Below are 25554 nucleotides of genomic sequence, written 5' to 3'. Positions count from 1 at the left end.
TTCAATAAACATCTTTAAAATGGAGTTGTTTTTATTCCTTTATGGTTAGTATAACATTCTTACTAAATAGCGCTTTCAGTTGTAACAAAAGATGACTTGAATCCCTCCCTACATTTTTTCAACCAAATTTGGCATAAGTTGAGGTGTTCCTGGTATCTGATTAAAAAAACAAAACAAAACAAAAAGCTTGCATTTGCTAAACTTGACTGCCGAGCAGTATCAAAAGTTAAATGATGAGAAAAGAAAGTGCGAGTGTCTGGGGTGTTTGCTGAATACACTTCGGTCTGTTTTCTCCATGAATGTTTATTACATTGGTCTCTGTTTTGCAGAAATGCACGTGGTGGGATGGTGGTCCTCTGCCTGGGGCCACGTCTTCCCTGTCTGCATCACAGTTTACGTGGGTCTGGGCAGAGATGCCAGGCGTGGGCTGAGATTTTGGGAGCAGAGTGTAGTACAGCGACAGGACCATGAGGGAAACATTTAGGCAGCGTGGACTGCCGTTGCAGGAGTGATGTAGAGACATGAAAAATGCACTAGTAATCCAGTAATGCCTGAGAACATTTACTGATTTAACAGACTTCAGGCTGTGCTTAACATAAACTACAAACTTTAGTTCATTCTGTAGTATCATGTATAATTGAACACTAGGAAAAGTATGTGCGGATTATTTTCGGGAAGATGATAAATATTTTTTTTAGGGAATGATGTACACATTTATTAATACACTTTAGAGCTTTATAGCACGAACTTGGACTTCTAAAAATAACGATAATTTCCTTTCTAATACCTATGAAAGCAATCTAACATTCTCATAGTTAAGTAATCTGGAGTGCCTAGACATTATTATGGTTATTATTTTCTAATTCCAATGATGTTTGAAGACACTTAAATATAATCTAAAAGAAGTATTAAATATTAGAGAAAAAACACAAATTCAGTAGAGACAGTCGTTTGTTTGCAAATAATATTGGGTATATTCAAGAAAAGAAATAACTAACTGATGAACCAGGAAATGCTATTTCTAGTTCTGTTTTTCAGTGCAGGAAAAAGGCCTGGCGATACTGACAGAAGAATTGTCTTTTCATGAAATAGCTGTTCTTTGGACTTTGTTATGTGCATGCATGCTTTTACTTTCAGGTCTGACAATTTGTGGGCATAATTGCCTTCTGACAGCAGAGTGGATGTCTGCAAGTAAAATTGTATGTCGCGTGGGACAGGCCAAGAACGACAAAGGAGACATTATTGTCACAACCAAGTCAGGTGGCAAAGGAACCTCCACAGTCTCCTTCAAGCTGCTCAGACCTGAGAAAATAGGTATCATCTCCCATGACTTTACTCTAAAGAAGAAAATAAAAGTGGGTTTTGTCTTTTAAAATTGACAACTGGTAAATTAGTATAAAATTTACTTACTCTCATATGTCATTAACTTAGATTCAGTTTATGTTTATTTTTTCAGGAATGGGATATTGGTTAAAGTCTGCATTACTTTTGAAAAGGCAGTTAGCTGAGCTGATGGTAAACCCTAAGGATGCTAGCTAATCATTAGAACTGCTGTTCTGTCCTGTATAAAAGCTGTTCATGTAACACGTCGAAATGCCGATTTTAGTTTCTTGATCTTGAATACAATAATTGCATTTCCTGCTGTGATATAGATAAGATTTGAGGTGAAATACATACCTGGTTTGGCCAAATTAGCCAGTAATGCCTAAATAATGTTCCGTGTTCCTTCACTTTCTGCGTCCTTTGAGGCCCCGACAAGATGTTGCCCACCTAGGTGTGCCTCTGGCCTCCAAACTAGAAATCACACTCTTCTTGTGCCCTAGAGCCCTTCCTGTGTTCCCTTTGTGCCCTTAACCCATGCTTCCTCACCTTGGGGCACAGAGCTTGGTCTGAGAAGCTGGGACTCTGATCACATGAGCAGCCAGCTGTGGGTGGAGTGGAGTCACAGAATCACCTACCTCAGAGGATTGAATGAGTTAGAACATTGGAGAAAGTGCTTAGCATAGGTCCTCACACAAACTAAGGGCTCCATAAATTAGTGTTTTTAATTATTCGTCTCCTAGCTCTTTATGTATATGGCATCTCCTCTGCTAAAGTAAGAATACTGTTAGATTCATCTTTGTGGTCCTGTAATGACTTGCACATGGTCAGTACTTAATAAATATTTGTGTAATGTAGGACTATCACAGGCATAATTAAACCCAGGCCTTCTCTCATATAGAAAAGCAAAGAGTTTTGCAAATTTTGTTTTCTGTCTTAGAGCATAAAGCCTTTCTTCAGCATTATATCCTTAAATTCCTTGATTCTTTTTAATAAAAATTTGAGGAACTTAAGGGAAAACCAAAAATGGAATTTACATTTATGTACGTGTGTGTATGTAAACGTATGTACATATATATACATACAATATTTTTGTTTTTGTTTACTCACTTTTATTTAATGTCTTTGAAAACCGAACTGTGAAATTAAAGCAGGAACTTGTTTCCAGTTTTCTGGAGGAACTTAAAAACATTTTGACAGAATCCAGCATCATCTTGTATCATGTTTGTACAGCAGGTGAAGAAAACTTATTTGAAAGTATTGATTTTATGCTAAAACGCTCTGCCCAGGACTTAGCACAGCACAGGCTCAGGAAAGGCCTATAGACCTGAACCTGGGAGTGTCTGGGCCTGAGCTTACCCTCTGACAGAGCTTCCTTGTGTCATCCTGGTAGACCTGTGGGTGCCCATAGGGTTAGAAGGCTCACAAGGAGCCCTATGGGCTCCTGTGCTCTACTCTGCTCCCTCGCACACTGCCCAGCCTCTGTTTCAGCCCAGTCCGAGCCACAGGAAAGAGGGTACTGTTTTCAGAGATTATATTTTGTTTTTCCTGAATATCCTAGTCATTTCCATCACACAAGCCATGCATTCCGTGGAAGGTGTTTGATTTCTTTATATTGATATAAGGATTGTTGGGTGTTTTGTTGATGTACCAAATTAATTGTACTGCTTATTATTTGTAAAATACATTTGTTTTAGAGAACTTTTTCTCAGAGGCTTAACTTGTCTTCTGTATTGAATAATGTACAGTGCAATCAAGAGGTGTTATTTTTGCCTTTCTATAGATTTTTAGTGGTTTTAATTAAGCTACCAGCCATTACAAAAAAAAAAAATCTGGAGCTTTTGTGCCTTCAAATCTTTAAAAAATTACTGTAGCATGCATTCTGTATTAGGTCTTTCAACAGTAAAGCAGTATGGTAAGACTTAGTGCCTGGGGAGTATGTATCTTATTAAGGCTGTGCTCCTCATTTGGTAGGTATTTTGGATCAGTCTGCTGTGTGGGTTGATGAGATGAATTACTATGACATGCGCACTGACAGGAATAAAGGGATTCCTCCCTTGTCCCTGCGTCCTGCTAATCCACTCGGCATCGAGATTGAAAAGTGAGTACCCGCCTTGCCTCCGCTGTCTTTATTTCTAGCTGCTGAAAAGTTCTGTGCACTCAGTGAAGAGAGTCAGGCTCCAGGAACATCCAGGGAAGCACAGCTGAAGACACCTCTGTTGTTGGGAGTCGGGCATCATCTCTAGGAGCTTGGTCAGCTTTGCTAGAGCGAACCTTCCAATTGGTTAGAACTGTTGGCAAAAACTACTTACCTCTTCAGTTTTTGAGTTTACATTTTGTGAAGAGGAAAAGTATCTTGAAATTTTGAATAACTAATACTTTTAATGATATGAGAATTAACGGGTTGTCTGGAGTTGGTAAGTTTAAATATTTAGATGGTACTTGAGATTAAAACAGAATTTTCCATGTGCTTGATTTTTCAGGATATATTTGGCAGTAAGTAGAACCGAGGTAGTCTTGTCATTTTGTTTATAACCCCTACCTGTAATTCATACTTAATTCAGACTTACTTTACCAGAATTGTGGCAGGTAAATCTTTCAAGATGTCTTGGACCAAATCTAGAATTCCCTGTTCTTATTCCCTAGTACAGTGTTTTCGTAGATTTTATAATCAGTGCCTTTATCCTTGCAGCTTCCTTAGTCAGTTCACCTAACACGTTAGTTGTTTCTGACTTGTCTCTCGGCCTTAGTGACTCTGCTGGTGAAGTTACTACTGAGCGTTTCTCCATAAGCATTTCTGCAGGCGACAGATTAGTTTTGCTAATGCTTTAGCCATAGTTTATTTTAGGTTCTTCTAGGAATGGAGAAAGTTGTCCACTGATCTTTATATATTTAACCTTCAAGCCTACACTTGAAGACCATTAGTAAATCAAAAGTAAGCTTCTTTTTCACCTGCTGGGGTTTGCCCTGGCTGAGAGGGAGGGAGCACGTGTTTGTCTTGGGAAGTTGTCTTGTGTTGAAAAAGGCCTGGGGTTTGGCAGCTTTTAGTGAGCGGGGACTGTCCTGGGTCACAGCTGGGAAGCTCTTTGGCCAGCGTGGGTCATTCTGGAGCTGTTTTAAGGGTTTCAGTGCCCGATAAGTTAAGAGTTTAAGGATCAAGAAGGTCCAGGAAAGAAAAGTAATTGCTGGGTCTTTGAGCATAGTTTCCTGCATGAATGGACTTAGTGGTTGAGAGTAAACCTCTCAGTGGCCTGCTTCAGTGGCCTGGATTCGGCTTCTTTCCAAGGCCCACCACAAAGGAAGTGTGGAGCAGAAGGGTTCTTTGGATTGTTCTTTTGTAAGGAAGATACAGTTTTGCACCTTTGTACCAGGATTATGAGAATATGGTGTGACTTTTGTCTGAGCCTTAGATGGAACTATCAAAGCTAGGATTAAATTGGTTATTTACTATCATAAAATGGATTTCCTTAATTTTTAGTTGAGCATGTAACTCACCCCTCGTTGGATCGCTTTACCTTTTAGTTTAGCATGTAACTCACCCCTCATTGGATCGCTTTACCTTTTAGTTTAGCGTGTAACTCACCCCTCGTTTGATCGCTTTACCTTTTAGTTTAGCATGTAACTCTCCCCTCGTTGGATCGCTTTCCCTTTTAGTTGAGCATGTAACTCGCCCCTCGTTGGATCGCTTTCCCTTTTAGTTGAGCATGTAACTCGCCCCTCGTTGGATCGCTTTCCCTTTTAGTTGAGCATGTAACTCGCCCCTCGTTGGATCGCTTTCCCTTTTAGTTTAGCATGTAACTCACCCCTCGTTTGATCGCTTTACCTTTTCATGTCCTCTTACTTTTTGATTGTCTTGATTGTTCCTGTTACTGCCACTACTCACACAGGGGTTCAGCTTGAACTCTCTCTTACAGCTCTTTTTCTTAATACATTTCGGGTTAATCCCGAGGTAACGTTGGTAACCAGCCAGAAGCACTAAAAGTGCCTGGCTCTTTAGAAGTTGCTTTTCTTCTTCTCTGAGGCAGTCTAGTTGGGTCTGAGCCCCTCTCTCAGTGTAACTCTTGGCCCTCGCGTTATTTGCAGGGTGACTTGGAGTCTGCTCACCTTCCTCAAGGTGCAGACTGGGCGGCCTGGGTCACGCGGTGTGTGCGTTTCAGCGGTGGGGACGCTTACTTGCAGTGGGCGCCGGTTGGATGTTCATCGTCGTCACCGTGATTCTTCTTACATGTGCGCTACTCAGTGCTGTGCCCCCAGGGAAAGAATCTTCTTATGACTTAAGATTTCAGGGTGATGAATTGTATTCAAATCTTAAAATAGTATTATGTACATTCAAGAAGTGCTTAAATGGTGATAAAATTTACAGTAATATTTCTTTCAAGTTGTTACTTGAAAGTTTCAGAAATAATCTGCTTAGCCATGGAATAACTAAAGGATAGTTTTTGAAAAGGTAAAAGCTTGACTCTCATACAAATACAAAATGCGCACATGTCCAAGCTTTTATTTAATTCATTAATTAATGGGAAAAACAGTGAAATGTTAAAACCAGTTCAGGGGGAATTCCAGAGGACAGACATAATGGGCAGTGAGGAATGCTGAAAGGTGCAACACCGGCCACTTCTCCTCAGTAACCAGTTGCATCTTCACCTGACAGGTGTTTCTGTGCCAGGCATCCCTGGTCACCATCAACCCTCCACTTCTGCTTCTGTAACAGAGCTGCTGAGCAGAGACAAGGCATGGATGGGGGAAGATCAGGGGACCCTGGGCAGGCCCTTCAGACAGTGAAAGGATGGCCAGGAATCTTTTTGCCCATTTAAAGTCTTTCGCGAGTTTTCTGGTCAAAAGGAAGAGTGGATAGACGGCTTCCCTGGTGGCGCAGTGATTAAGAATCCGCCTGCCAATGCAGGGGACACGGGTTCGAGCCCTGGTCTGGGAATATCCCCCATGCCACAGAGCAACTAAGCCCGTGCGCCACGACTACTGAGCCTGCGTGCTAGAGCCCGTGAGCCACAACAAGAGAAGCCACCACGATGAGAAGCACGTGCACCGCAAGGAACAGTAGCCCCCGCTCGCCGCAACTAGAGAAAAGCCTGTGCGTAGCAATGAAGACCCAGTGCAGCCAAAAATAAAATAAATAAATTTAAAAAACAACAACAGCATTCACTTAAAAAAAAAAGAGTGGATAGAGATACTAGGAAGCAAGAAAATGGAAGGTGAAGGTAGGAAAAGGTATAGAAACCAAGAAGAAGAGTATATAATTTGGCCAGAAAAATGCTTTTCCAGGTTCCTTTTCACCTTTTAAAGATACTGTCAGGAAAACTGCATTTGTTTTATTGAAGTTTGACTTCAGATAGAGAAGCCTTATTTTAGAAAAAGAGAGTAGGAAAGGAAAAGCAGATGTTAAAATATTGGTGTGGGTTTTATTTCCCTAACTCTCTTAATATCTTTTAGATAAAAGCTTTGGTTAATGGTGTTAACATTGAGGTTAGAATCCCTGAGAGCATTTCCTTTTACTATGTCTTTTATTTCTGTTTCTTAGTGTCATTTGGGGTTTCTTTTATAATTAAAAGACGGGAGAGGACCTATTTTAAATTTTAAAAAAAATGTCATCAGAGAAGGAATAACAGGATTTCATTACTTGCTTGTTGAAATATACTAATTGAGAAGGTTTGAAGAATTATGACTGCTTGTTATAAAGTACCATGGTCCTGATGAATTACCAGACTAAAGTAGTGAGGTCGCCTTTGGAAGAGGAATCAGCTCCTGGTAATTACAATGCTGAGTGTTCATGGCAATTCTCAGCCCACAGTCAAATGCACAAGGTGGAGCCAGGAGGAGCCTTGCAGTGTTGTGGCCACTTCATGTGACCATGAGTAGCAAGCGCGAGTAGCCGAATACAGTGTTGTTCTTTGGTGTGAGGCAGAGTTTAATAAATGTTTTATTGGTGTGCTCGGCGTGCACGCTGCCGTCTTTCAGCCCACAGGCTTAACAGCTGGCGTTTATGGGCCTCCTTCGGCTGCTGAAGTCCTGCATATCCCTAGAGTTTTAACTGATGTTCTGTGCACATGGTGCCTTGATACTTATAAAAATGTTACTAATTGCTCAGAAAAAAATAACTTCACTTTGAACTGAGACTAGGATTTGCTTGTAAAAAGTCTGTATTTCTGATTTACTATACTGTCACAAATACGCATTCTTTGCACTGCTTAAAATTATGATGGAGACAAACTTAACTGAAAAAGAAGGCAAAAACAGGTTCATATTAATAAGTAAAAGCCTTCACTCTGTTTTATTTCTTAAAAGTACTCTTTGCCTACTAGGAGAATATCTATAAGTAATGTTTTTGGAGACAGTACATACATGGGAGTTAGGGCCTTAAAATGGAGGTTTGCCCCTCCTGTTTTTATGGGATCTGCAACCTTTTTGTGAAATTACTACCTGGGAAGAGCTGTCTAGAGTAGTCAGTTGATGCACCACTAGTATCTTTATTTCCACAGAGGCTTCACGAACAATGCAGGTCTGACTTGCTCCTCATCAGTTTGCTTTCCAGTACAAAGAAAAGGTGGCCAGTTTTCCTGCTGCATTTAGAAGACAAGGAAAGGTGACAAAATAATTCTTAGTATGAGTGTGGAAGGGAAAAAAGCCTTGGGTAAATTTTCAGAAATACTATGAAAACAGATTTGTGGGCTGTGATGTAGTGCCCAGGTCCATAAACTGGACCAAAAAAGGAAAAAAAACACACAATGTAAAACAAGCTCATAATATTTAAGGTGCAGAGTAACACTGGTGCTGGAGTGGAAGCTATGAGAATTGAGTGTGACACACACTTGAAAGAGCCCCCTTTCCTCCTGTCTTTCTACCTGCAGGTCAGGAGAGCATGTTCCCCTTGGTGTGAGCGCAGTGATGCAGGCTCCTCTGCGCGGGTGGTTAGACTTTCTCTCAGAAAGGTTTTTGTTGTTTTGCTGGCTTGCGGGTCATCACTGCCAGTCGTTCTCGTACTTGAAAGTGAATGCTGCTGTGTTGAGAACATTCCTGTTTTGCATCTGACCACTGGGTCGGTCAGGTCCGTGTACCTGGGGCTTCATGGCTAATCCTTTTTGGAAGGTGTAATCTGAGCTCACACTGCCATCTAATGGGGAGCTTGCGCTGTAGGGGCATGAAGCTTGTCAGCTACTGAAACTGTCGGTTCCTTAATGAAAACACTTCCCGTGTTTACATGGTAGACTCTGTGTTGTTTTCATCCTCCAGTTAGTGGGTTTAGTTTGAGTCACTCAGAATATACCTTGCTGTTACTGACTTGCTAAGCCATCACTTCACTTGGAGGGTCAGAGCCTAAGATCCAGTTATTGTGGACAGAGGTTTAACTCTCCAGACTTCGTGCTCCATTGACACAGTGTTTCTGCCCTTCCTCATGCTGTTACCAAGACCATTAGCAATTTTCTGCATTCTGAATCACTGTCTCCCTCAGTTTCTATCTTTCTGGATTTGTAGTTGTGGGGTTTTTTTCATGCCTGAGATTCTCTGGTTCTTTAATTGGCAATAGAAGTATGGGGTCCTGCTCTTGACTGTTTACATGCAACCTCTCCGGGGCTGTTTCCTGAGTGTAAAATGGGAATACATAACTCATGTTGTTACGAGAATCAAACAAAATGGTTCTTACGAAGAGTCTGTTAAATATAGAGAACCAAGTGGAGAGAATAAAAATAACAGCAAGTAACATTTTTGAGCATTTATCACATGTCAGAAACTGCTAAGCCTTCCACACTGCATTACCTACTTTAATCCTCAAAATATTCCTAAGAGGAAGATACTATGATCCCATTATCCTCATGAATAAATGGAACCTTAGAGAGGTTAAATATCTTCCTCAAGGTTATTCCAACAACGCTAGCCAACTTGTAGCTACTGCCGTGGGCCGTCTCTGCTTTTGTGGGTACACTCCCCACAGAGTATCATTGCTTCCCGTGTTGTCGTTCGTTGTCTCTTTTCTCTGGATCTTCTGTTTCACATTCCTTTTGAGGTGTTTGCAAAGAAGATCTTATTTTGGGATAGACTCTTGACTCAGGATGCCTTCAGCTGTGAGTAGCAGAAACAAAAATTCATTCTGGTTTAAGCAAAAAAGGTATTTATTTTCTCATAATACACAAAGTCCGGAGATGGTGGACACCACGATTGGCTGAGTCTGTGGCTCAGAAGTGTCACTGAGCTGTAAGGAGCCTGGGTTTGCTGTTCTGCTGCTCTTTGAGTCGCACTGATCTCCTTCATAACTGTGGAGTGGCGTTAGAGGTTTCTAGTGTCGCGACGACAGTAATACACAGGAAATAGCAGTGTTAAAATAAAGATCCAGCATTGCAGAAACTGTAATAATACACAGGAGATAAAGAAGCTCGGTAAAGTCTGAGGGCAGAAAGACACCGTCTCTTCTTAGTTCTCCTTAGAAGTGTGGAGGCCTTTCCCAGAAATGCTCCAGCAGCTCTTTCCTCAGACATTGTGGTCAAAATCCAATCACTCGATCAATAGCAAGGGGAGCGCGATAAGCACAGCTGCTGAGGATTATCGGTGTTCGTACTCAGTGAGGCGTGGACACCCCACTCTCTCTGCAGGTGGTTCTGTCCGCGAAAGGGGAGGCGACGTCGGGTCTCGGGCTGACGGCGGGCCACTTGTGTGGTTTGGATCGAACTGTCTGACTCTGTGACAGAGTGTTGTCATCTTTAGTGTAACTTGTCTTATTCTTGTACGGCTGATTCCTAATCACTCTTTTTCCAATTTAAATGTATAGTAAGATTGGTAAGAGTTGAATGTCTTCAGGAAGAAATCACTCTAAAATAAACTCATTCTTAGGGGTGATTATGAGGGTTTGAGAACTAGGACTTAGTGTTCTGACCAAGAGATCCAGTACCTTTCAAAGTCTTGACCCGTTCAGGTGCGTGAAGGAGCTGTGTGTACAAGAAGTGCAGTGGGTGGGGTGGATTAATGCTTCAGATCTCAGTGGACGGCTCTCACGTGGCCCCTTCCAAATGTCGCCACTCACACTAATGCCAGCACTCAGGGTCAGCCCCTGCCCCCCGGCTGCGCTTGAAGGGACGCACAGGGGTGCAGAGCCCATGGAGTCCTGCAGAGGACGGTGTGGGGAGGGGCTCCCGGGGCAGCAGAGTCCTCTCGTAGAGCCCGCACTAGACTTCAGGCCTTTATCCTGTGATGAAGCAGACCCTGTACATGTGTAAAAACAACAACATAGGGCATTACAGGTGAGGTGTTACTAAGGTTTAGGGATCAGATCAGTTTTAAGTGTGGGAAGTTCTAGATGGTTGGGATTTGTTATCTTTCAATACCACCAGTTTAAGCATCCTAACAGTATAGGATATAACCTTTTGTTTTTTAACTTTTTTTTTATAGCTTTATTGAGAAATGATTGACAAATTTGTAAGATGTTTAAAGTGTACGTCTTAGTGATTTGATTTACGTATACATTGTAAAAGGAGTCCCACCATCTAGGTAACGAACACATTCATCACCTCACATATTTACTTTTTTTGGTGGGAACATGTAAGTTCTATTCTCTCTATGGTGTTATCACCTATAGTCACATATTACACATTAGATCCTCAGACCTTATTCATCTCATGAGTGAAAGTTTCTACCTCTCCCTATTCCCCCATCTCCAGGCAACCGCTTTCCTACTCTATTTCTACAGTTTGACTTTTAAAAAAATATTTCACATATTTTGCACATCTGATAAGGGGCTTATATTTGCACATCTGACAAGTGGTTAATATCCAAAATATATAAAGAAGCCTACAACTCAATAGCAAAAAAAAAAAAAAAAAGCCAGTCTGATGAAAAAATGGGCAGAGGATCCGGACGTTCTTCTGAAGAAGACACACGAATGCTAACACGCACATGAAAAGGTGCTGAGCATCACTAACCATCAGGGAGATGCAAAGCAAAGCCACAGTGAAATCCCCTCACACCTGGTAGAATGGCTCTCTTGTTATTTGAATGGCTCACAACAAATAACAAGTGTTGGAAAAGGTGTGGAGGAAAGGGAACCCTCCTGCGCTGTTGGTGGGAACGTAAATTGGTGCAGCCACTGTGCAGAACAGCAGGGAGGGCCTCAAAAAGTTAAAAAGAGAGCTACCAGATGACCCAGCAGTCCCACTTCTGGGTATTTATCCAAAGAAAATGAAAACAGGATCTCAAATTTATCTGCACCCCGTGTTCACTTGCAGCATTATTTACAGTTGCCAAGATATGGGAACAACCTTTATTCACAATAGCCAAGATATGGAAACAACCTAAGCGTGCATCCACGGACAAGGGGTTAAAGGAGTTGTACGTGTGGGTGCCCAGGCTTGCATTGTTACTCAGGAACACGGGAACGTTACTCAGCCGTGAGAAGGAGGACAGTCCTGTCATCTGCAACAACGTGGGTGGACCTTGATCTCAGTATGCCAGACAGGAAGACAAAGTTTTTTTCTTTTTTAAAACTAAACCTATTGAGTAATACTTGCTGTCAGACCTGTGGGAACTGCGTGGCCTTAGCCATCTCACTGTGGCATACAACTTCTGTATTTTTTAGTTTCGTGTCTGCGTTTGGTGCCTCTTTGCTTTATTTGCTGTCATTGTCTCAGAGCCTTTTTTGTCCTGTCATACTTAACTCCAGCTACTCTTCTCAAGTTGTGCTTTGATGATGGGTAGGAACCACCCAACGAGAGTAAAGCTGCAGGGCCCGAGCGAGGGAGAGAAGCTCAGTTTGGCTCCCAGAGGCCCTTTCTGCTGCCCTTTTGTCAGTTGTGTCTTCAGTGTCTTGAGTGTGGACCTGACCCTTGTTAGGTGAGAATTTCATGGAGTTGAATAATTTATAAAGACTGTTAATAGCAGGGATTTAGTTGGTATCAGATGATTCTGTGGTACTTTTGATTCTGTTAAGACTATTTAACTTCAGGACTACGTAGAGCGCCACGTTGACGAAAAAGCAGTAGGTGGGCCGCCATGCCCTTCTTCGCACAGATGAGGCCCCACTGGTGCACCAGGCTGTCCTTTCCAGCTTAGACAGCTCCCTGGGCAGATACCTCCCGCCGGTGAAGGTAGAACTGTGGCTCGTGACCCTTGCCTTTCAGAGCGAGTGGAAGGCTCCTGGGTGCCTCCCTGGGGCTCAGCTAAGTCTCCGCTCAGCCATATATTCCCCCAGAGTTCCAACGTGGAGGCATGAAGTATACATAAATAAAATGATAAAAACTTCCAAAGGTGACAGGGTTTTATTACTAAGTAAAGTATCAAACCAGCATGAAGAATCTAAACCAAAATAAACTTCAAAAAATGCAGTTCTCCAACTCCCTCTCAAAGACTCTGGTGACAGTGACCAGCGTGCCTATGGAGCACACACTCAGAGGCACACCTGCTCACACACATCCCCCAAGAAGATTGAGGCTACAGTTATTCTTCACTGTTGAAGCCAGTGAGGAAAGATTAAGGTTGACTTGGTCTCCAAGTTACTAAGACTCAGGTGATGCCAGCTTGGTATCCACGGCTCCCTTAGTCTCATCTCACCTTGTCTGTTACTCCCATGTTAAACCTTTTCTTCCCCTAATTAAGGAAAACTCCGTGGTGAGAGAGGTTAAGTGTAACAGGAGGGAACATGGGACCTCCTGGCCGAGGTGCCAGCCTCCGTGTCCAGATGCAGGCTTTCCAGGGGAGATCGTGGAGAGCTGTGTTTCGGACTTGTGTCCCTTGCCCTCTGGGGGAGAATGGGGACAAAGGAGCCGGTAGAGAAGAGGAGGGTGGGCGAGAGCTGCTGGAGGGTGTGACGGGCTTCCCGGCCACCCGGTCAGGGCCCCCGAGCCCAGGTGAGCACCTCCCTCTCCCTGGAGAGAGTGGGCTCCAGGCCTTTGCCAGTTGTGCCCAAGGGGACTGGTCACCTACAAGGTGAAGGGCTCCAGCGGGCAGTGCTCGTGGGTGGAGGTGGGATGTCGCCCTTGGACAAGGCTGCCTAACTTCTTAAATGAGGCTGTGTCTGTGATAATGTGGCATTGGGACTCTCAGAGAAGTCATCAGACCTGCACACCTTTTCTTCCAGGCTGGGGATAATTTCTCCCACTGAATAAATTTTAGAGACAAAATAATTGTGTGTCCCATATGGGGGTGGGGAACAATTTCAGTCAGAGGGGAACGAGGTAAAAACGACCAGGATGTTTGCAGGAAACTGTGATCCCTTTGAAGTTGCTGGAGCTTCAGCTTCGAGGATTAGGGTAGCAGAAATGAGTCCTGAGAGAGAAGCAGGTTCGGGAAGTGGAGGGACTTGACCGCAGAGCTTGGACTTCATTCTGCAGGCAGAGCGTGGGCACTGTAAGGGCTGCTCGCTCACAAGCCCTCAGTGGGCCGGGTCCCGCCCAGTTCAGTTTGCTCTCAGACACAACTTGCTCACCTCCAGTGTGGAGCCTGACACCTCTGGTAGGTACTTAATTCGTGTTTGAATGAATAGATAAATGAACTGATCGGGAAGTTGACCTTAAAAATGTGGGCAAGAAAGTGAGCTACATATAAGGGAGTGTCAGGTAGTGTAAGCTTTTCTTGAAATTGATCTAGACATGGGCATAGAAACATGGATACTATATAGATCTGATTTTATCAGTAGGGGTCATCAGGCATCAGTGTGTCTTAAAACAACTTTCATATAGGTCTTTAGCAAAAACCATTGTAACAAGTTGATTTACTGTTTTTACTTTCAGTATACCCAAATTTTGATTTTTATCTACTGAGTAGGAAATGATTTCATGTTTGGATAGATTTCATGAAGTATCAACTCAGCCTCTTTAAACCTTATATTCTTTTTTTGATGTAATTTCTGTATTTTAACTAATTTCCTATCTTACATATACAGTCAAAGGTTATATGTTAAGTTAGCTGAGGTGTAGGAAGTATATTTTTTTACACACGCAAACGTAGGCTCCATGATGTATCGTGTGTCATTGTAATGGTTTGTATTCACGTTTATTACTGTTGGTTACATCTTTGTAGTAATAGCACTCAAAACGTATCTTAAACCTTTTCCTCCCTCAGAGGTAAATTTCCCCAGAAGGACTTAGAAATGCTGTTTCCTGGAATGAGTGCTGATTTTACAAGTGAGAACTTTTCGGCTGCCTGGTACCTCATAGAGAACCACTCCAACACCAGGTTAGTGGGTGCTGGGCTGTGTTGTGTGGTTTCACGGGGTGCAGCTCATCAGACTTCAGGTAACGCGGGTTTCCCTCTGGCTTTGCTGCTTAGCAGCCCTTTGACCTCGGGTGAGCTTGTGAACATCTCAGAGTATCTGTTTCCTTACTTATAAAATGGGATCATTAATCAAGAGGACCCCTATTTCCTACTATCATGTTCTTTCTATATGTTTCGTTATTTATGCCACCCATTAAAACTTTGGAGTCTCAGCTGTGTCCTGTGTCTGAATGTGATCCCCCTCCCTACTCAAGTAACAGAATTCTCGAGTGCTGCTTTAAAACGAGGAACACACCTCCTTCCCTGACCAGAGAGCAAAGGAAGATGAGTTATTTATCATTTTGCAAAGACTTGGCTTAAAATTAGCCAAAAAATAAACAAGGGTCATATATCCAATTAAAGTCCTCCTTTGTACCTGCTACGTATAGTTTACCCACCCTCTGTACAAGAGCAGATCTGTAACTTTTTCGCAAGACTGGCTTAAAACAGTTACATTTAGTAAAAATGTTTTAATAAATCAGTGGCTTATTGTTTAAAATTTGTATTCTTGAAAAGCCAACTTGTTAAAATATACCTTAGGCGAAATCCTTCCCTCACCTATTGGGATGAAAACCATTATAGAAAACAGGAAAAGTTGGTATATACGTAGAGTAAATTTGGCCTGATAAATTTTTAGAGCAAATGCCTGTCACTTTCTTTGTGGAAGATGGTTCTGAGTTCACATTATAGATGTGCTTTTCTGTCACCATGTCAGGATTGATCTCTGTTCTCTGTGTAGGGCCATCTTGGCATTCAAGAATATAGTTGACATTTTATATAGCCAGATTTTCTTAGCTCAGATGGAAATAAAGCTTCTAAAATACAGAGAGCTGACTATTTTTTCTCTGCCTGAGATATAAAGATGAAATAGTGTGATCTGTTCAGTTATTTAAATTTTGAGTTGACCCCCAGGTTTTCTGTAATTTCACTGTTAATGGCGGGGCCTGGTCATGATGGGCTGAAGAGGACAGCGTGCGCAGCTTGTGTCCAGAGCATAGCAGTGGACGTCCAGGGGGTCCTTCTTAGTCCTGTCACCCAGCACTGCATGGTCCAGGTCTCCACATCTGGGAGACGCTCTTCAAAACTCCTTACCTGGCAAATCCTGTGTGTGATTTGGGTCAATTATAAGAATGTCTCCATGTGTATTTACTTCCCAGGGTTCTGACATATGAGGGCTACAGATCTCCTTGTATAGCTGCTGTAACTTTGGTGTTCATAACATGTAAAGGTTTAGATCTAGGTAAGCATTTGAAAGCTTGGTTTCATCTGATTACACATTGTGTCAGGCTGTGTCTTTCCAGGGTAGGCGCAGTAGTTCACACTTGATGCATCACCTTCTTGTGGCTTCTTCATTTCACTTCAGTTTTGAACAGCTCAAGATGGCCGTCACCCACCTGAAGAGACAGGCTAACAAGAAGAGCGAGGGCAGCCTGGCGTGCGTGAAGGGGGGACTCAGTACTTTCTTTGAGGCACAGGACGCCCTCTCAGGTAAGGTGACCCCCAGCCATCTGCTGGGGCTTCCCCGCGGACACCAGGCCCTGCACGTACGGCGTGTTTGCGGGCTGTGATGCTGAGGCTGTGTCCCTGGGAGCGGAGCTCTGCAGTGGCCACCAGTCAGTCTTTGCGGCCGGGCTGGAATCTCTTTGAAGGCTTGGTACCTTAAGTATTTGTCCCTGAGGCTTTGCTCACCCATCAGACACGTGTGAAGTAGGAGACCACTTTGCCTCCCCGCAGTGTCTGGTGTCCAGGGACGATAAGGAGTTAAATCCCAAGGGTAGAATTCTAGAATTTTAAAAATCCTTGTACAGCCATCAGTATCTTGCACATGGGACTAATTCTGTAGATGTGACCCATTGTGTGTTTGGTCTGGGAAGAACTGGTGATAACGTGTCCTTTCTTTGTAGCCATCGCCCCACCAGCCCCGCACGGTAGCTAACTCCCCCACCCACATACTCATCCTTACATGTGAAGGAAGTGGTATTCAATAGAAATGGTGTGGCTTTAGACATTTCAAGGGAAGATGTTGGATAGGTTATTTTATTTTTTTTCTTTTTAACTACCTTTAATTAATAAAAATCAAATTATTGTTTACCTAGTAAAAAGTAAGATATATTAAAAAAAAAAGTTAGCCCAATTCTTTTTAAAAACAAAGACACCTGTAACTAAGTACCTGTATAGCTAAATACCTATAACCCAAACTGTAGACTAAGAGGCCACACCTTCTTCAATTCAGAAAGACTTAGTTTTTAAAATTAATTTGTATTGTTAAAGTTCGGACGTCCTATTATCTTTTTTAAAACCCTTCTCCTCCTGGGCCAGACACGCTTGGTTGCCTTTTGACCAGTTAAATGTGCATCTGGTACAGCTCTCTGCACGTAGAAGTTAGGTCTTTGAAGGAGTGAGTTGTGAATGCCTGGGAGGGAGCTGAGAAGTCAGGTAAACTTTGATAAAGTCTCTGTGCCCTGCGTTTTTTGATGGTGTGCTGTGCTGCTTTCTTTGTGCTTATTGATATTCTAAGTTGTCAGTGGTGCTATGTCAGCAGCAGAAACTTGAGCATAAATGAACTGAGTTTAGTGTTCTCGAGTTGAACGAAGTTATCGATATGCCTGGTAGCTGTGCACATGATAATTTGCCATATGTGATTAGCAATTCTCATAACTATTGTAATTACAATATTTCCTTAGCAAAAACATGCTTGACTTTTTCTCTCCCCCCTCTTTTTTTTTTTTTTTGCGGTACGCGGGCCTCTCACTGTTGTGGCGTCTCCCGTTGCGGAGCACAGGCTCCGGACACGCAGGCTCAGCGGCCATGGCTCACGGGCCCAGCCACTCCGCGCCACGTGGGATCTTCCCGGACCGGGGCACGAACCCGCGTCCCCTGCATCGGCAGGCGGACTCTCAACCACTAGTGCCACCAGGGAAGCCCTCCACCCTTTTTTTTTTAACATATGTATTTGTAAACACATGTATACTTGTATTCATTTATTTATGGTTTTACTTATGTAAATGGCTTCACTCCTGGCAGATTTCGAGAGATTTTATTTGGTGCATTAAATTTAGTCTCACTTATTAGACATTTGTCCTAGAAGTATACTGGTAATTTAAAGTTTAGCAAAGATGATAATAATGCTGACCAACTACTAATAAGCGAGTGACTCTGTGGCATATAGAAAATGATTTTAATGGTAAATTAGAAAATTTTAAACATACATATATCTAGCTTTTCTATTTTTTGATGTAAATGTACATTACAAAAAGTATTAAACAGACAAATAATCAAGAATGACTTACAACCCTACTGTAGGGATAATCACAGTAACATTTTGACGTATTTCCTTTTGGTCTTTTTTCCCCTCAGCTTATATGAGTGCCTATTAAAAAATTGGAATTATATTGTGTATATAGTTGTGTGTGCTAGAAATCTTTTATACTTTAGGTGGCTCCTCTGAGTAATTATTTTACTATACTTTAGCATTTGATTTGTTTTATTAGTAGCTCTTTAAAATGTTTTTCAACTGTAGTCTTAATTGAAATTGAACTGTAGTTTTAAAAAATGCTTTTTCAGTCAGGTTTTGGTGTTACTGTTATACAGAATCATGTGGATCTGTACGAGTATTTGTTCGTACTGTGAAGTGGGTTATGTAGATTAGGAATTATTTGAAATTTGAGAGCATTGATACATTGAAAGAGCTAATAAACTGTCTGCTCAGGTAATTAGCTTTACTTTCCTATTATGAAAAATTTCAAGCATGCTAAGAGTAGAGAGAATAGTACCATCACTTCCGTATATACCTGTCACCTAGATTTAACAGGTCATATTTTTCCATACTTGCCTCAGCGCAGGTTCTGAGGTTGGTTGGTTTGTGTTTTGCTGATCTCAGGCAGCATGACCTTTCTCTCCTGTGCACTTCAGTGTGAGTCCCCTGATAAGGACGTTACGTACTCGACCACAGCCCCGTGACCACAGCTCAGAAAGTTCCAGTAATCCTTCAGTATCATTCAAGGCCCCAAATTCAAATTTCCCCAGTTACACTTACTTGGTTTGTCCAAACCAAGATCCACATAAGACCCAGACAGTTCATTTGTTTTTGGTTTTTTTTTCAGTCTGTTAAGCCTCTTTTAAACTAGAACAGTCCTTTCACCTTCGCTACCCGTCTTCGTTTTCTTCATGCTATTGATTTGTTGAAGACATGAGGCTGTTTGTCCTGTAGGATATCCCATATTCTGGATTTGACTCATTACTTCCTCATGGTGCCATTAGCTTATTTTACTCTCCATTGTATTGCTGGGACTTATCTGATTGGATACCAGTTAGGATTCAGTTTTGACCCTTGTGGCTACATGTGGTAGTGTGTGCTTCCGATCTTATCCCATCAGGAGACGCTAGTGTCTATTCCTCCTGGAGAGAGACCCTGGGGTGTATATATAGACACTGGCAGTGTGTATATAGATACACTTTTGAAATCTCTGCTTTTTGTGTTTTGTGGATTTTGGTTTGGCTTTCTCCTGAAGTTCTCTATTTCATTAAGATTTTCATGCCTTTTAGAATTGCATTATAATTGAAAAGTCATTAAAAATTCATTGTAATAGGCCCTTGTTGCCAGTTTCATTCACGCGTGTGTCCTACTTCTTTGTTTACGTTGATTCTTTAGTTATGCCTTTTCTGTGTTTTTAAAATTTGAAGTTTTCCTCTTTGATCTAGTAGTTTGTAGTGGATTTTTGTTTTTTAAAGTTAGTTTCTAGTCTAACTATATTATGAAAAGAAAATGTGTTTCTTGATAGATACCAGTCTTCTGCAACTGCCTGTTCTCTTCAGGGCACACTGATTGGTGTATTATTATCAGTGCCTGATTAATTACTTATGTTATTTAGGTCTAGGTTATTTATAATAAACATGCCAGACAAATCTCCCTCTTTAATTTTGATTCTGTCAGTTTTTCGTTGTATGTAAAACATGTTTCCTTTGTAACTTTTGATGCTTGGATTCTCTTGATACTAATATTACACTGTAAGGTAATAATAATAGCTGCAAAATTGGGGCACTTCCCAGGACTGCCGCAGGTTTGGTGATCAGCGGGAAGAACTCACAGTTGTGTACTCACAGTTGTGGTTTATTATAGCGAAGGGAGACAACTTAGCTCAGCCTGGGGAAGGGCACCTGGGGTGGGGCCAGGCAGTCCCACCCACAGGGAGCCCTGGTTGTCCTCTCGGGTGGAGTCATGTGGCACCGACCCTCCTGGTAGTGATGTGAGATGGTGGCGTGGAGTGTTGCACCCAAGCCTGGGTCTGGAGTTTTTATCGGGACTCTGTCACATAGACACGAGCTGACTCCCAACAGCTGACCTCCATCTCCAGTCCCTCTGCAGATTGAGCCAATGCCAAGTGACCAAAGCCCTTACCATAAACCACATTGTCAGACTGTGCGGTGCAGCCCCATCACAGAAGATGCTTGAAGAGCTTAGAGGTGACCTTCCAGCAGCCGAGGGCAAAGGCCAACGCCCTCTTTGGGCAAGATTAAATTCTTTACTGTACAGGATTAACATTCCATACCCTTCTTTTTGTATGCATTTGCTTGATGATATTATGCATTAAGTTCCTTTTAGCTTTGAGAAATTTTGATTTTGTTTCTCTCTTATAAGCAAGAAATGGTAGGATTTATATTCTTTTATGCCGTTCTGAGAGGTTCTGCCTTTTCATAGAAGAATTTAAGCCATGTACATTTATCATAAGTGAAACTTCTGTCCTTTTGTTCTGTAATTTTTTTTTTCATTTTTACCTCTGCTATATGGACCATATTGTTCGCAGATTTGGAAGAAATGGTCTTACATTTTGGTACAGGTTGTCTCTGACTCCTGATGTGCATGACAACAGTTTGGCACATCTGCATTCCTCATGTGCTTTCCTTTTTTCTGGTCTTAATTTAATCTGAAGTCATAGACCCAGCTGCTTTTTTTTTTACCTTTTCTATTTTATGATTCTGTTTCTAGATTTATTCTTGTCTTTTGCATTTAATTTCATATTTACCACAGTTACTTAAAATTTACCATTTATACACATACATTTCATTGGCTTTACTGTTTGTTGCCAGTTGTGTATGTGTCATCTTTCCTCTTCGGATTTTTTGTTTTGTAACTCTTGTGCGTTATCTGTTGAATTCCTGCATGCAGAAGTGTCTCTTGCTTTCATACATGAACAGCCCCTTGGCCATAAGAGAATGACTTTTAAAACATTGGTTCAGGGTCTTTTAGTGTCACAGAGAGGAAATCCTGAGCCAGAGTAATTCTTTATTACTTGTAGGTGACTTGTTTATTTTTCTCTCTGCCTAAATGCTTAAGATATATTTGTTTAGCCTTAAATTATTTTTAAAAAAAACCCAAAACAAAAAAAACACCTTTTCAGGGTATATTGGAATGTAGGTCTTGTTTTTATTCATTTTACCCAACACTTGATGAGCTTTTAGAGCCTGTAGACTCACACCTGCAGGCTCTGACACTTTTCTTTCGCTCGGTCAGTCAGCTGTCACTCCCTGGGGTGTCTCTGAGAGTCTTCTTCCCCTGCTGCTTCCCTGCACGGTGCCCAGGGGAGGAGCCCTCTGCTAATTTCCCTCCCTCTCCTGCGTGCTGGGTGCTGGGAAATGGTGTTCTTAAACAGTCCTTTCCTTAAAGGGGTGTTGGAGGTGAGAACAGTAGGGGAGACTCTGTAGTCTTGAAGACTTGGGAAAAAGTCTGCAGGTGTGTCATGTCTGGGCCACCCTGTGTTACAGAGTTAGCTGGATAAATACCTTTCTCTGCCCTTTTGATATCAGCTGTGTTCTTCTCTTGACTGAGTGGACTTTTTTCATACACAGTCCAAGGATTTTTTTCAGTCCATCCCAGTCAGGTGTACAGTTTGCAGCAATTACCTTCTTGTATGGCTTTTATTTATCTTTAAGGCTTTATGCTGTTTTCTTTATTCCTTTGTGTACCATGAGTATTTTAATTAGAATTTGTCAAGAAGTGTGTCTGGCATAACTAATCTGCCAGTGTTAACGTCGGTGTGTTCATTATTATAGTTTTTTCTTTACCATGTCCTGCAAAAATATTCCCAGCACCGTACTTCCCTTTCCTGTGGCTGTCGCCCTGCTGTTCCCTTCCAGGCCTCAAAGCCTTGAAGCCCAGGTTCTCCCCCTGTTGCGGTGGTGCCTGTGGGGCCTCCTTACAGGAAAGGCCGGCTGTTCCTCAGTCCCTCTGACCCTCACCTGGCCAATCATTTGTTTTAGTGGCAGGTCCAGCCCCATCAACTGCTCCTTGTGAGAACAGCTGTGGGCCTGGCCTTCTTTACCATATATGCTAGGCGAGGGGTCGCCGAGGGAGGAGGCCCAGGCAGAGTGGCCGTGCGTACTGCTCAGAACACGTGTGGCCCTCCCTCCGTCCGTGCATTGCTGCTGCTCCAGGAGCGGGTGCAACTCTGTTGAGGGGTGCAGATAACCTTGGCATGCGCTTATCCAGGACCCACTTTTCTAAGTGGGCTCCTTTGTACCTGCTAGTCTTCGAAGGAGTAGTGGGAATTATGTTGTTATTGTTTTCAGTATAACTGAGGAAGGAAAGAATTCATAGAGTACCCAACCAATTTAGATGTAATTTATGTATGATTTAGCCACTCTGATAAAAATTTGGTAGAGTAAGAAGTAGAGAACTAAACATTTGAAAAGTTCTATATAAATCTGAGTTATTAATACATCTCACCCTAACCCTGCCTAGTGTCCTATCTTAGTATTATCCTCAGAGGTCGGCAACTCGACCAAGTTGGGCCACACCTGTCTTTGTACACGTCAGGAGATGAACATGCCTGTTTTTCAAGAGTTGTTTAAGAAAACAAGGGAGAAGAATGTGTGCTAGAGGCCCCCAAAGCCCTCAGTATTTACAGTGTGTTTCTTACAAAAGTAGTTTGCCAGTCTCTGGTGTAGCCTGAAATGCCTGCAGCACCCAGGCCGGTCGCAGCATTCAGTGGTTAGAGCCTGCAGCTAGCTTGTGGATGGCCGTGTGCCTGACACTCCTGAGGGACTCCACCTGCACTCATGCCTTTCCTTAGTGCTCACCTAATAATGGCGTTATATAAATGCTTACATAAATATTATGAATTCTTAAATTGAAATTAGAAAATTCGATGTCCACATTCTTCTGTCAGAGTTCAATAAAACAAATCATTTCTTTGAATCAGTAGGCAGTCTTTCTGTAACTGATTTTTCTTTGAGTAGAACTTGCACATACATACTTTTTTGTTTCCCAAATATAGATTTATGGTGTTCAACTGCTTCACATATTTAAGTTTTAATACATGAGAAACTGTAACAAGCCTGTGACTGTGGACTGAGTTTTTTTTTTTTCTTGAGGTTTTCCTGCTTATCAAGGTACAATTTTTTTAAATTAATTACTTTATTTTTGGCTGCATTGGGTCTTTGTCGCGGAGTGCGGGCTTTCTCGTGGTGAGCGGGAGCTACTCTTCTTTGCGGTGCACGGGCATTTCATCGCGGTGGCGTCTCTTGTTGCGGAGCACAGGCTCTAGGCACGCGGGCTTCAGTAGTTGTGGCGTGAGGGCTCAGTAGTTGTGGCTCGCGGACTCTAGAGTGCAGGCTCAGTAGTTGTGGCGCAAGGGCTTAGTTGCTCCGTGGCATGTGGGATCTTCCCGGACCAGGGCTCGAACCCGTGTCCCCTGCATTGGCAGGTGGATTCTTAACCACTGCGCCACCAGGGAAGCCCCCAAGTTGCTTATTGAGTTATACTATTTAAAAATGTTTTCAGAGAAAATAAAAGGTCAAGTGACCCAGACCTTGGGTTATTTGCATTCGTTTTCTGGAAAATAGGATTGCCTTTATCAGATCCTAGTGTCTCTGGGTCCTCATGCTGGCTGACAGCCTCATGGGTCTGCTGTGTGGAGATGGGCCCAGGAAGCCGCTTTGTGGCAGAACAGGGCTGTGAGCCATGCAGCAGCCTGGACCTGTGGAGTGGCAAGGGGCCTGTCAGTAGCAGAGAATGTGGCTGGGGACTCATTTAGTGCAGACTCTGACTTAGAAGCAGCATTCGAGCAGAAGCTCTCAGGTGTAACCTCTTAACTGCCACCGATAGACCGGGAGCGGTGACCACCTAATAACGTGCCACGTGGCCACTGGCTCCCTTCCAGCCAGGACTGTCAGAAACACAGCAGCCTTTGCTCAGGAGCAGTGCGAACAGATGTGCTTGTTTGGAACATAGGCGTCCTTCTAGTTTCGCTTTTTAATATTTGGGCTTTTTTTATCTCCGTTCCTTAAAGATAGGAAAGTTCTTTTCCATTTAACTTAATCAGTTCAAGGTATGTGGAAATGTTTTATGTCATCACATAATCCAAATTTAAAATATTAGATGAATAACTTTCTTTTCATTCCTGAATCAACCAAGACAATTAAAAATACAGTAGCTGGTTTTTCCCCCCAAATATATATATTTTTCTTCCTATGAATGTGTTTTTTTCAACAGAGAAGCAATATATTTTTAGAGTTCATGCAAAATTTGAGGTTGTTTTACAAAAAAGTATAAAAAAGGACAAGATTAAGAGTAGAAACTAATTAAAAGAAGTCGTCGATGTTCAAAGCTCATTTGACCCAGAATTCCCTAACCAGTGAGTCAAGGGAAACCAACTAAATTGTAATTGATTAAAGAAACACACATCAGTTTTGCTTAGACAGACTTTTTTTCCCTGTAAATCTGCCACTCCTGACTGGTGGGTCGAGGCAGAACCTGTCAATTCCTTCTAAGGAGGAGTTTGAATGTTAGAGAAGAGCTCATGTCCTGGAGTGCTGCTGCCCTGGAGTCCTGCCGGGATGCTGGGGCGTGAGCTGTCCTGCAGCAGAGTGTGTGCTGGAGCATGTCCGGGGAAGGCACAGAATCCTGGCTGTCTCAGCAGCTGGTATTTTGAAAAGAAGTCTTGTATTTGCAACTGAATGCAGTTCCCCACTGACATAGTAGTTCTGTTGTTCCCAGTTTACAGATGTGGAAACAAAGGCTGAGGGGGTTTGGGTCACCTGTCCATGCAGTGTGGGCAGGATGTGGTGAAGCTTCTTGTCCTGGGATCACACCGCTTGAGCTCAAATTTGGGGTTTGGCTTTGTGACCTTGGTCAACTTATTTAATTTTACTGAGCTGTGGTTTTCCCATCTATGAAATAGAAATAACATTAGAAGCTCATCATTGGCTTCTTACCAGATATGCATCGTGTGTTAGAAACTTATCATGGTGCTCTGCTTATGGTCATGTCTCGATAATATTTGCCTTGCTATTTTTATTACTTTTACTGTGTCACAGTTTTGCATTTGCAATTGTATTTGGAGATTTGTTTTGAAATTTTTCTTAATGAGTCACCTGAGCAAGCCTGATCTGCCGTTTAAAGCCTCCTCTCTTCAGTAGGTAAAAGTTTTTAAATATAAATTAACGCTTTCCTAATACTCTTTTATCAGAGTCATTCAGATGTGCGTCGGTGTTAGCAAACAGCTCCAGTGTAATTCGTACATCCACAAATTGACGTATTGGTAGATGTTACTAGATATTTCTTGAGAACCTCCAGGGAAATAATTACAGACTAAATAGAATATGTATAATATGTATTTTGCCATGTTAAATCCCAAGGCTGAAATTAAATATTTTGAGGTTGATAGATATCAAATAGTAGTATTTCTGTTTTGTAGTTGGTGAAACTGAGAAACAGAATGACTTTCTTATGGCCAGATATCAAAGGTTATTTAAGCCTCACTTTTCGTTTTTAATTCAACCGTCTTTACCACTCAGCCTTGGTGATCAGATGACTAAGTACGTGTATTATGTACTATTTTAATAGCATTAAACTACCATGACTTAATACTGGTGTCTGCTGGTTACTTTGCAGAGTTTGTGCAGAGTTTTTGTGTGTTTGTGCTTCTTTCTAGCACTGAAAATATGACCATTTTTTATGCTGTTTAAAAATGTCATTTTGACGTAATG

General features: G+C 42.2%; 1 protein-coding gene across 4 annotated transcripts in view; it reads left to right on the top strand.

Annotated features, from left to right (window-relative positions):
• EXOC2 (exocyst complex component 2) overlaps window positions 1–25554 on the top strand; it is a 159305-nt gene that overhangs the window by 33943 nt on the left and 99808 nt on the right. For all 4 annotated transcript variants that reach the window (XM_024766396.1, XM_024766397.1, XM_024766394.1 and 1 more), the window contains exons 3-6: window positions 1138–1314; window positions 3295–3421; window positions 14377–14490; window positions 15932–16056. In XM_024766396.1, the coding sequence (XP_024622164.1) occupies window positions 1138–1314; window positions 3295–3421; window positions 14377–14490; window positions 15932–16056 (543 nt within the window). The remainder of the gene's footprint in view (window positions 1–1137; window positions 1315–3294; window positions 3422–14376; window positions 14491–15931; window positions 16057–25554) is intronic.

The sequence above is a fragment of the Neophocaena asiaeorientalis genome, unplaced genomic scaffold (genome assembly GCF_003031525.2).
Source record: "Neophocaena asiaeorientalis asiaeorientalis breed wild unplaced genomic scaffold, Neophocaena_asiaeorientalis_V1.1 scaffold8, whole genome shotgun sequence".
Classification (NCBI taxonomy): domain Eukaryota; kingdom Metazoa; phylum Chordata; class Mammalia; order Artiodactyla; family Phocoenidae; genus Neophocaena; species Neophocaena asiaeorientalis.
This window is presented reverse-complemented; position numbering and strand designations above follow the sequence as displayed.